The 12,177-nt window shown below is 41.1% G+C and overlaps 1 protein-coding gene across 1 annotated transcript in view; it reads left to right on the top strand.

Moving 5' to 3' along the window:
- LOC143765206 (protein-glutamine gamma-glutamyltransferase E-like) overlaps nucleotides 1-10,260 on the top strand; it is a 28,097-nt gene extending 17,837 nt beyond the window's left edge. The window contains exons 2-5 of the mRNA XM_077251645.1: nucleotides 1,110-1,377; nucleotides 4,152-4,312; nucleotides 6,164-6,297; nucleotides 9,171-10,260. Coding sequence (XP_077107760.1) covers nucleotides 1,131-1,377; nucleotides 4,152-4,312; nucleotides 6,164-6,297; nucleotides 9,171-9,324 — 696 coding nt within the window. The 5' untranslated portion in view covers nucleotides 1,110-1,130 and the 3' untranslated portion in view covers nucleotides 9,325-10,260. The remainder of the gene's footprint in view (nucleotides 1-1,109; nucleotides 1,378-4,151; nucleotides 4,313-6,163; nucleotides 6,298-9,170) is intronic.
- The last annotated feature ends 1,917 nt before the right edge of the window (nucleotides 10,261-12,177 follow it).

Here is a 12,177-nt window from a genome sequence, read left to right on the forward strand (position 1 = left end):
TTGATTATGCATTAAAAAGACAGTATCTTCTAATATACTTTGCTTAAATTCCTTATTAAAGGGAATCCTTTAGCAAATTTTTGCTACCCCATCTGAGAGCAGCATGATGTAGAGACAGAGACCCCGATTCCAGTGATGTTTAACTTAAAGTGACACATTGCTGGAGTCAGGGTCTCTGCCCCTACATTATGCTGTCCTCAGATTAGGTGACAAAAACCTGGTGACAGATTCCCTTTTAGATCTTAACTTGTATTAGTGATTAAAAAAACATGCATTGATTACATCCACAGCTAAAACCTGTCCTGATCACATCTACATTTACACTGCATGATTAATAGGGAATGAGAATTTGGGTTAATAAAATATTAATTCTCGGCAGCACATTGTCCTGTGCTGCTGAGAACAATGACAGTCTATGTGAACAGAACAATATATTACTGATCGTTCTGTGCACATCGTAAGGTTTTCCTGTGACAACCACCGATTGCCAACCTTGTAACCAGCGGACGTTTTCAGTCACTGATTATTTTATGTAAACTGGCACTTTCATCCTAAAGGGGTTGTCCGGTCTAAAATGATAAGTCTACAGTCTCTCTACGTGGGCATGGATGTATTTTAATACTAATTGCTTCCTTAAATCTTATTTTCCATGATTTCTATCATTTAGGGACCACTATTATAAAAGTAGAAAACCGCTTTAATAAATAGCCTCATGGAGTAACATGTACACCTTGAATGCATTTTTCACCATAAAATAAAATTACCTCTTGACCATTTGCGCTATAATTTACACAAATTTTTGACAAAAATTATTGTAAGTTTGTCACTCTTCGTGGAACAACAACCCTTAAATCCCATCCACATTTAAAGGAGATATGTGAGCCATTAATAAAGAAAAAAATTGCATTGTATGATGCGAATAAGACATGGTTCATCATCAGTGACTTTCTGATTGTGTTGGAGGAATGATGATTACACCCTATACCCCCAAATGCATAACATGTAATGCTTACATACTGTATATAATACATATTAATCATTCATCCTCTCATTCATTTTCTCCAGAGTAGATGACGCACTGCTTACGTTGTTGTCTTCTAATTTTGTAGGTATTTTGGGACAGTCTAATCATGGCAGAATTGGTACCTCAGGAATGCCAGTCTAACTGCATAAATAATGAGCTGGCAGGAGAGTTTAAGCTGGTCAGCGAGCAGGCAATTGGCAAAGATGTGGCTCTGAGTCTGATAATCACAAACCTGACAACTGACCCGAAGGTGGTTAATGTTGACATCAGGGCGGCTTCAGTCCTGTACACCAAGAAGGAAATGCATGAATTACTCAAAGAACAGAAGACAATTAATATTGGAGGCTGTAAAGGTAATTACTGCAAAGACCTCTATAAAGTTATAAAGAACTTACATGTTTCATCTATAAAAAACTGAAAGTAAAAATGAAAGCAACATACAGTATATGACACTAGACATTGTACAGCAAGCCATTTCTGCTATCAGTGGGGTTAAATTATTCTCCCTCAATCCAAAGATAGAGCCATCTGGTGGTCTTTTATTGCTTACATTCTGAAATCTCTGTGCATCTAGACCAGGGGTGGTGAACCTCAGGCCCCAGGGCCATTTACAGCCCTCGATGACCTTTTATCAGGCCCCTGAGCAGATTCTCAGGGACCGCATTCTTGGGCAGGGAGCTGTATTTTGATTATAACCAGCTGATTAATTTCTTCTTGCTCTGTTAGCACACACATGCAGTGTTCACTACTGAACACTGAAGGGCATGCAACGAAAGATTACGTCCTGACACCAGGGCCAGACTCAGGATGTACTTTGTGGGCGGAGTTTGTACGGCCCCCCGGAGGATGGTATTGGAGCGCCCCCAAATAAGGGCAATGGGGTACTCGTACCGGGTCCTTTAGGTTCGGGGGATGTCACGGTGGCCCGACCCGGTCTGTGGCCCTTTGAGGGACGTCCAATAAAGAAAAGAGTTTTTATGGTTTTGGGAAAAGTCTTTAAAGGGGAAGTGTTCGTGACGCCACCTGTGGTATTCGGTCAGGGTGACCGACGCTGCTTAGGGGTCCGCTGATGTTATGGCAGCTAGATGGTATACCTTCCCACAGGTGAACTGTATCCCCAGGGCTTCCCAGTGCGTAGATGGTGATGGTGGAGGTTGCAAGACACAGTGAATAACGAGGACGCAAAGTTGCAGTCTCTTTACCTTTTACTGAAGGCTTCAGTGTCCTCAGTCCAGGGCACCGGATCACAGGGTAGGCAGAGTATGGCCGGTCCGAAGGCAAATCCAGAGTCTCCTTATCCAGGTGGAATTCAATAGCCTTCCTTTGCGCACAGTAACACAGTAGGTCCCTACTTGCATAAGTTCTAATGAGGTCCTCACTGTTATTACTCTTCTCTGTCCCCCAGATAGTATGGATAGGACAAAACCCATATGACTGATGGCCTGAGGCTTGTTTATAGGGACCCTAGAGATGCCCCGACCCCCACAAGTTGCCACCGTGTCTTCCTAGGTATTACGGTCGGGCAGCCAACTTGGAATTGACTGTCCTGCCAGTCTCTGGAGCAAGGCTTGGAGACAGTTGCTCCCTCGGTATTCCGGCCACCAGCCTATCAGAAGGAGGCAGCCTATCACAGGGCAGAACTCCTTCTGGTTTCTTCTCCTTTTTGCTATGACTTTATTTCTCACTCACTGCAATACACTTCCTTTCAATGTCTCTTTCTTTGGATGCTGCCGCACGTGGGGCAGGCGCAGCTCCGTGGACCCTCGTCCTCCTCAGACTGTAGTCTGGATCTGACTGGACCTTGCTCCAGCCAGCTCAGTCTGGAGACCTTTCTCTCTCAGTGTCCAGCCAGGAACTCTCTAACTTTCCCTCCAACTACCTGCTGTAGCAGGCACATGTTGGCTGTGTTTCACAGCCATCATCTGCCGTTTATGGTACTCAGCTCCCGAGCTCGTTCCATATATGTGCAACTTTACTGTGAAATGCAGTTACAAAGGAGATGGGCAAAGGGGCAAATGAACTGCAAAACTGCACCCTGTCAATGGATTCACAAAGTAAGGCTTTCTTCAAACTTCCGTGATTTTTCATGTATGCAAAAAATGGTATGAGAGTCATCAATGTTTTGGATCCAAATTTCGCCAATGATGGGTCAGTGCTTCAGTTTTTACCATCAGTGTTTCTCATCAGTTAGTTTCACATTGTAATGTGATTTTCATGGACCTATTGACTTGTATAAGTGATTTTTATCCATGACGCTGATATAAAATATGGGAATGTCTCCATGATTGAGACATTAGAAAGAAATGACAAAGTCAACCATTTGTACATTTTCTTAATGGCACCAATATCAGATTGCCAGGATATTTCTGTAACCCCAACAGATCATTAGAAGAAAGTGGCGCTAAGGATTGGTTGACCCACTTTGTTTGCATTAAAGCACCACTCCAGCAATTTTTAAAATGGAGGTTTGTCACTAATCTAAGATCCCTGCCCCTAGTATTATAACCACCAGCCAATGTCTTCATCTGTTCTCGGCACCACTCCAGCTGTCTTCTACAGGTTGTGACCTGCCAGATCGCTACAGTCTTTGATGGGTAATCTTGAAGTCGCTAATCAATATAAGTGTATGAGAGCCAGAATGAGGCCAGGTCGTAGACTTACACTGAAAGCTAGTTACTGTACCTCTGACTTCTGGTTAGTCAGAAGCTGCGGTAACAACATGGTGGTGCAAGATCGGAGCAGCGGCAGGAAAAGCTGAAGACAGCAGTTACTAAGTATATTACTAAGAACCAGGAAGTTACATTAGTAGCGCCACACCAGCGGTGGAATAAAAAAAAAATGCTGGAGTGGTGCGTTAAGGTTAGCATAGTTTTGTCCATGTGAACACATGCATGCTAATAGATTATAAGATTATAATGCTCATCCATGTACCCACATAAATACAACAGACTCATTGACACACCACTTTCCTGTAGTAAAATACCAACATTTTAATACGAAAAGTGATCACCTTCTTGATCAAGATCCCTACATGAAAGAGCCTTTGGCCTGTGATTGCAGAGGGTAGAACACATGGAGTACAACTTCACTAACTAAAGGATCATTTTACCTTTTTTTGTTAATTCAGGGTCAGCCGTGCCAGTGGTTATAACCTACGCTATGTATGAAGATTTATTGACTGCCGATAACTCAATCGAGGTGACTGCCGCATGCTCCTGTGAACCATATGATGGAACATTGATTGTCCAAACAAATGTTGTCCTGGAAAACCCTAAATTTGAGATTAAGGTAAAATATAACTTACCACTGAGCAAAGGTTTATCTTTTTTTACATTGCCAAGATACACTGACTGTTGCAAAAACACAGACGAGGTGTTGACTATTGAATACGATTTCATTGTTTTCACAATCACATTTGTCGTACGCAAGTCTGTAGAAGAAATATAAGTGTTTGTTCTATTTGTTTTTTCAGTTCTAGCCATTTATTTTCTATACTTCTTATGTGGCTGCCGTATTGAAGGCACTGACGAGGGCCAACAGCCCAAAACACCGTGACTGCGAATTGAGATACTGATTTGGCTCGTATCCAAGGTCATATTGCGAGACTCATTAAAGGGTTGATTGTGACTTGTAGGATCGCTACTTCCAATAGGTGGCGCTATAGAGTTCAAGTACTCTTTTTCTCTGAAGAGGCAATTTGCATATTGAAGGCAGACACTTTCCTTCTGCATCGTCTGTATAGACAGTGCAGCAGGATATGTGTGCTTTATGGAAGCTGATATGAATGAGAGTCAATTAAGGCTGGTTTCACATTTGCGGTTGTTGCTGCAGCATTTGTACCGCATATAAACGCATGCGTTTTGTTTTCCTATATTTAACATTAAAAACGCATGCGTTTTTTTTCTCGCGTTTTGCCGCGTTTGACGACGCATGCGTTTTTTCGTCGTTTGCGGCTTGGCGCGGAAATGCAACATGTAGTAATTTCTAGAGGCATCTATTTGCCGCCAGGAAATGCATGCGGTCGATTGCGCAAGGATTGCGACAAAGAAACGCATTGCTGTCTATGTAAACGCATGCGTTTTTAGGCACATGCGTTTGGTTGCGTTTTTGAACGCATGCGTTTCAATAGAGAAAAACAAGTTTAGACACTGATAAGCCACCCCCCACCATCAAGGTGATAAAGGGATCCAAACCCTAGCCCTAACCCTAGCCCTAAACCTAGCCCTAGCCCTAGCCCCAGCCCTAACCCTAACCCTAGCCCTATCCCTAACCCTATCCCTATCCCTAACCCTAACCCTAGCCCTAACCCTAGCCCTAACCCTAACCCTAGCCTTAATCCTAATGGGAAAATGGAAATAAATACATTTTTTAAATTTTTTAATTTTTCCCTAACTAAGGAGTTGATGAAGGGGGTTTGATTTCTATTTATAGGGGGTTTTCTAGTGGATTTTTATGATTGGCAGCTGTCACACACTAAAGACGCTTTTTATTCCAAAAAATATTTTTTACGTTACCACATTTTGCGAGCTACAATTTTTCCATATTTTGGTCCACAGAGTCACGTGAGGTCTGGTTTTTTTGCGGGACGAGTTGACATTTTTATTGGTAACATTTTCGGGCACGTGACATTTTTGATCGCTTTTTTTTCCCATTTTTGTGAAGCAGAATGAACAAAAACCAGCTATTCATGAATTTCTTTTGGGGGCCATTTATACAGTTCCGTGTTTCGTCATAATACACGCCCTCTGTAGTCCCATTGGCGGTGTCTGGTTATCTTGACTTTTCTCTTGTGAAATTTCTCTTCATGCGTACCAAAAACACAAATGCAGGAAAAAAACGCATATAAACGCGTACAAAGGCGGCGTTTTTTTACCCGCATGCGACACCGCATGCGTCTAAAAAATGCCGCGTTTGTACGCGTTTATATGCGTTTTTTCCACCACTTGCGGATGCGTTTTAAACACTGCGGATTTAAACGCAATTGTGAAACTAGCCTAAGAGGTATGTCATACATGGTCTCCAGAATGACCTTTTCTCAAGAACTAGTGAGATATCCTCTTTAATTATAGAGTTTTGCACTCACGCTAATGAATAGAGGGATGTCCTTGGAGTGATACTCACTAAAGTCTATTTTTATAGTTAAAGGAAAAGGCCATTGTGAACAAACCTGCTAAAGTGGAAATCGTCTTCACCAACCCACTTATTAGGGAAATGTGTGATATTGTGGTCACAGCAGAAGGCAGCGGATTGCTCCAAAATCCAATTTCAGTGAGGTAAGTGAGAGACTGGCATTACCTATCAAACCACTTTTTTTCAAGTATGAAAAAGACAGACAAAGTTTCATAAGAGTGACATTTGAGTTTTATCAGAGTTAGGTCAGAGTTTCATCAGTTTTTTCTCTGATGTAAAAAAAAGTTTTTCCTATCAGTCTGTGATGGCATGGATGGCATCTGAGTGCTGTCCGATTTTTTTCACAGACTCAGACCTGCATTGCCAATTTTGATCTGACACTCAGATCATTATCAGACATGTCTCCGCAATTTTGCAGAGACCACTTGGTCCGAGGAAAAAAATCGGACATATGAACAGCCCCATAGAATTTCATAGGTACGAACACTGTCCATAAAAAATCAGACAGAGAAAAACTCTGAAGTCTGAATAAGGCCTGATGCATATTCCGTCTGGCAGTGATGCACTTTCTATATTTCTATTGAGAATTTGGAAAGTGCTAGAATCCCAACCAGGTGGCTTCACAGCTAAAAATTAAAAAGCAAAACAAGGCCATTCTTGTGTTGTATGGCGCTGTAATACAGCACCTATAGCCTGCGAGCCAATGCTCTGGGTCTGCAGGTGTCACAAGTTTTCTCCACTCATGAACTCCATGAGAATTGGCAAGAAAAAATTGTACAATGGCCATGGCAGCTGGTGGGGTTTCCAGGCTACCTGTGCTGAAATAGTCAGGGGGGTTATAGGAGACTTCACAATATAATGCAATACTAATGTGATCAAAGGATTATAGGTTCAAATCCCCAATGGGGATAAAAGCGGTGTGAAAAACAGTAAAAAATAAAACTTCTCATTGCAAAAATAATAGCTAGAAAAAAATACCATCATATTTGATATCCTCATATCTGTAAAATTCTGGTCTTTGGAAATATAAACTGATTTATCACATATGTTGAAAGTCTTTAACCCCCTTCAATGCATTTGATGTACATGTACATCAAAGGTAGTGAACATGACTTTGATTTGGGCTCACTCGCCAAGCCCACATCTTTCCAAGCACATGATGGCTGATTTATTCAGACATCAAGTGTCTCTAACAGCTGTGGGTAAAGCATTGCTCCACCCCAGGCTGTTAACCAGTTAAATCTTGCTTTCATTCACATGAAATTCACCCTGGAAAAGTCATGATCCAGACCGGGTTTTGAGTCCTGTTTTCCCTTTTTCCCGGTCTGGTCATGTGAAGAGTTAATCTTTCTCAGCCTCTGTCTGGGTTCAGGTTGGCTTTTTATCACCGCTGCTTCCTTCAGGCGATGTCAGTTATAGTTTTTGCCTAGTGCTGCTGTAGCCGACTCTGATTGCTCTGATTGGTCCTGCTGTGTTTGCTGTCTGAACCTGTGTCTCTATTTTCCCCTGTTCCCGTCATGACTCAGTGTTTCCCGTTAGTGTGCAGACTCCCCGGTTTTGACTTGGCTTGTATCCTGACCTGTTTCTGTCCTTTGTCTTTTGGCTTATCCAGTCCTGACCGTTACGGACCCCCTGGCTTGTCTGACTGCGAGTTTGCTTATTCCTTTGGTACTGCGAATTTGCAGAATGGGCAAAACAAAAATTGGAACAGGACCATCAGTTTACACAGAACTTTATCAAATCTGTTTCTAGCAAATAAGTTGTATCCTTCTAGCCTTGTGTTCCAATCATGTGTATCGTCCCACCAAGTTTCAGTGACTCCAATGACATTATATTTCTTCTCCTTTGTTAGTAGTTCCAATTCTCCTTGTTTGTTGCCCATGCTTTATGCATTTGTATTGAAACATTTTAGTTTGTGATTGGTTTCTCTTCCTCCAATATTTTTATTATTTAGATTTTTTTGTCTTTGTTCTTCCTTTCCACTTCTAATAGCAGAGTTCTCAATAGTATATGTCAGGTGTATTGCTTTTTCTGGCCTTTTGCTTCCCTTCCCACTTTGCTCTAGTTGTAAAGCTCTCCTGATGAGTGTAGCAAGGCGACTTGCAAATACATGTTTTCCAGTCTTCTTAAGGTGCACCGCATCCCTAGCAAGAAGTCCATCATATAGGTAATACACTCCATGATCCAGAAATCCAAATTCATATCATTGATGGAAACTATGTACCAGCAGATGGCAATGTTGCTACAAATTTGTCTTAGTTCATTCACATCATGAATGCTTTTTGTGGGTGCTGTATCCTACAATTGTTACAGGTGTTATCCAGAACTTTTCTTATTTGTGTGCATTGGGCCAAGAACAGACAGGTAGGTAGTTGTCTATTCTGCACAGAGACGATCTCTGCCAGCTCAGCCTGCCATTCCTCTGCTTCAATTCATCTCTCATGAACAGAACAGCTCTTCCTCTTCCATTCTGTTCTGTCAATGGGGCATCATCACTGGCATCAAGGCAGTTAAGCAGAGGGGAGCCAGCTGTCAATTAGCATAACATTAGTAGAAATACCCTGTCAACAGAGCAGAGCAAAAGAAAAGAATCTTGTCTGTCAACGTGATGTCAGGGAAAGAAGGGGAATCGAAAACAGGTGCCATCCGTGATCACTCTGAGCCGGAAGAGATCGGTACCAGACACAACTATGATAGCTCTTAACCCGATACACAAAATAATAAAAGTCCAGGATAAGTACTTTAATGGGAATCTGTCAGCAGGTTTTTGCTAATTAATGTGATAACAGCATAAATAGTCTGATTCCAGGGATTTGGAACAACAGCTTGTCAACAGCTTCCTATGTTTTTAATACAATCAGTGTTTTATCAGCAGGAGATTATCAGTGACGTACCATACCGTACTATGTAGCATAGAAATATCTGATACTTTGAAACATCTAAAACTAGTAATTAAAATGTGTGGCTTTTTGTGTTCATTTTGCATATATATGTAAATTAACATTCATTTTTTTAGGGGGACCTCAGTAAAACCAAATGAGACCACTACGATCCCCATGACAATAAATCCATATAAGGCTGGCATCAAGCATCTGTTGGTGGATTTTACAAGCAACAAGATCCAGAATGCCAAAGGATATCTTGAGATAGATGTTCAAGAAGCCGAATAATTTATTTATAGCAATTATATGTCGAACACTGCAAGTTAATTTATAATGTATGCCTGTATTTCAGCAGCTTCCCACACATTATGTCTGACACCATCACTTCCCCTACAAGCAGTAGACAGTATCCTGACAGTGGGACAATTCCCAGGACGCTATTAGGCACAGTTTAGAGTATGTCGCCCAAACCACAGTGGACATGTTTCGTATCTATGTTTTAGGCAGCTCAGCAGATCTTGCCATCTTCATGAATGTCACAATCTTTCTGATTTTTTCTGCATTATCAACCACAGTTGTTTATGAATCAGAACCAGTGAGAAACCACCAATATCAGTTCTATGTTGGGCATTAACAGCACATCTCCTTCACTCTCACTAATCCTGACCACTTGACAAGCCATTTTATAGATGCCCTTGTGGTGTCCACTTCCAACTCTCTGATCCCGAAATGGCTGGTCTATATAGAGAAACATTTGTGACTCCACCCAGGCTTAGACTGGTCCCTCAGGGGAAGAGGTGAATTGCCCACAGAACCCTGTGCAGGAATAGGCCTGACTGAATCCCCCAAACACTTTAGGAGAGAAATGTCTACAAGCTCAACACAGATATCTTTCCATTCAAATGTATGGGGAAGGTGTTGGCTGGAAATTTGTGAAATAGGATCAGGTCATATTTGCATTTAGCTACGGGGGGGCAATGTCAATGTTACCAGCGGGCCCTTGTCATCCCAGTTCAAAACTTTCTCCATTAAAAAGGAAAGATTCATCTTTGCAACCATTTTTATGGTGCATCTAGAATGAAAAATGAAGCAGCTTTGCACATTTTCAACAAGAAAAACCCCATAAATGATTTGTGATTATATTACTCCAAAAAATCCAGCTATGAAGCTGTTAGCTATATTTAAAATGTTTCCGTTCTATAAAATACAATTTTCACCCTTTTTAAATCCTTGTGTCCTTTTGATACTGTTAATCTGTATTACTAACAGGGACAAAATCAGTCTCCTTCCCCCTCTGGCAGCTGAAAATGTAGTCCCTTTTAACGTGTTCTCTGTTATACTGTTATGATACCGCAAGCACTATGTTATGTTTTATACAAAAAGTGGAGGGTGACATTTCTTTTGGCTGCTTTACATGGAACAGAGGATCACTTTGCAGAGAACTTGGTGTGGGGAGAGTGACTGATTGTGTGTGTCCACCAGCTCTCAGTCTTCTAAGAGAAAGTGTAGGTTGCTATTTGCTTTGAACACTTTTAGCATCATATTATGCAAGTAAAAGTTAGAACTCACAAGATTGTTTATATTTTATTATTTTAACAGCACGTAAATTGGCAATTATTATGTATACAGTTAATGTGATATTAAATGCTTGGTCATAGTGATGAGCGAGTATACTCGTTGCTCGGGTGGTCTCTGAGTATTTTGGCATGCTTGGAGATTTAGTTTGTGTCGACTACAGCTGCATGATTTGCAATTGCTAGACAGCCTGAATACATGTGTGAATTCCCTAACAAACAGGCAACCCCCACATGTATTCAGGCTGTCCAGCAGCAGCATATCATGCAGCTGTGTCGACAGAAACAAAATCTCCGAGCACGCCAAAATATTCCCAAAATACTTGAGAAAACCCAAGCAACGAGTATACTCGCTCACCACTATAGCTTGGACAATGGAACTATTGCAGTGTACAGAACAAGAGAGTAAATGATCACAGTTCATGTCTCCTAGGGTGACTTAAAAACAAAAAGTTTAGCATTAAAAAAGTTTTAATCCCACCCTTTCCCAATGAAATATTTTAGAAAGTAAAAAAAAAGAAGTAAATATACTTGGTATCGCCATGTCTTCAACAATCCATTCAATGAAAATATAAAATTATCTATCCCATTCAGGAAATGCCATAACGAATTGTATTCTTCAGGTTTCTGCACCTACCCGACAAATGTAATAAAAAGCTATCAAAACATTGTATGGTGCAAATAAAAACAAAAGCATTCAAGATAAAAAAACAGGCCCTCTCCTGGCTTCATTGACAAAAATATAAAGGATACAGGTGTTGTAAAATGGCAACCCAAACTGTTCTTTTCTTTTTTATTCTGATTTTTTTATCACTTTAAAAATAAGCAATACAAGTTCAGTATAACTATAATAGTACTGATCTGGAGAATTAGGTTATCAGGTTATTTTTAACGTACACATGTGAGAGTGGTGAGGATACCGTTCCACTCCTCTGACATTCCTGTGGTTTAAATGTTTTTAAACATTTATTTTACTCTAAAGTATTACAAAGTTAACCTTCTGTAGCTGCAGTTCCTGATAGTTGGGAAAACAGGGTTAACTGTAGGGCTGGCCCATATTGAGGATTGTGGGTTAGTGATAGGAAAAAGGAAGGGAGTTAAGGTTGAGAGAGACAGAACAGGACACCCTCAGGGAAGTAGAAGATCATCATTGGGTGTGTGTGAACCAGTGGCAAAGGTAGTAAGACTCATCAACAGCACTTCAGTGGCGTCAGCTTTCTCCTTTACACAGGCAAGTCAGGGGACCTACACTGAGACGATACAGGAATGACTTTAGAAGACTTAGAGGTAATAGTCATAGTGCTGGACATACCTGAGAGTTGCGGTCAGTAAAACGGTGTGTTTGGGCATGAATATGAAGAAGATATCGGGAGAATCTCCTCTACGTCTGTTCCCAAGGAAAGATTAGTCCGAGCACAGTACCATGGTGAAACACATCGACCCAAGTGGGGCTACACTGGTATTATGAAGGTCCTCTACTTAAAGTGTGAACTTTCAGCAACGTTTATCACAAATAATGTACTGACACCAGTAACCATCAAGCACATGTCTTTCTCTAGAGCAGAAG

This window comes from Ranitomeya variabilis, chromosome 4 (assembly GCF_051348905.1).
Source record: "Ranitomeya variabilis isolate aRanVar5 chromosome 4, aRanVar5.hap1, whole genome shotgun sequence".
Classification (NCBI taxonomy): domain Eukaryota; kingdom Metazoa; phylum Chordata; class Amphibia; order Anura; family Dendrobatidae; genus Ranitomeya; species Ranitomeya variabilis.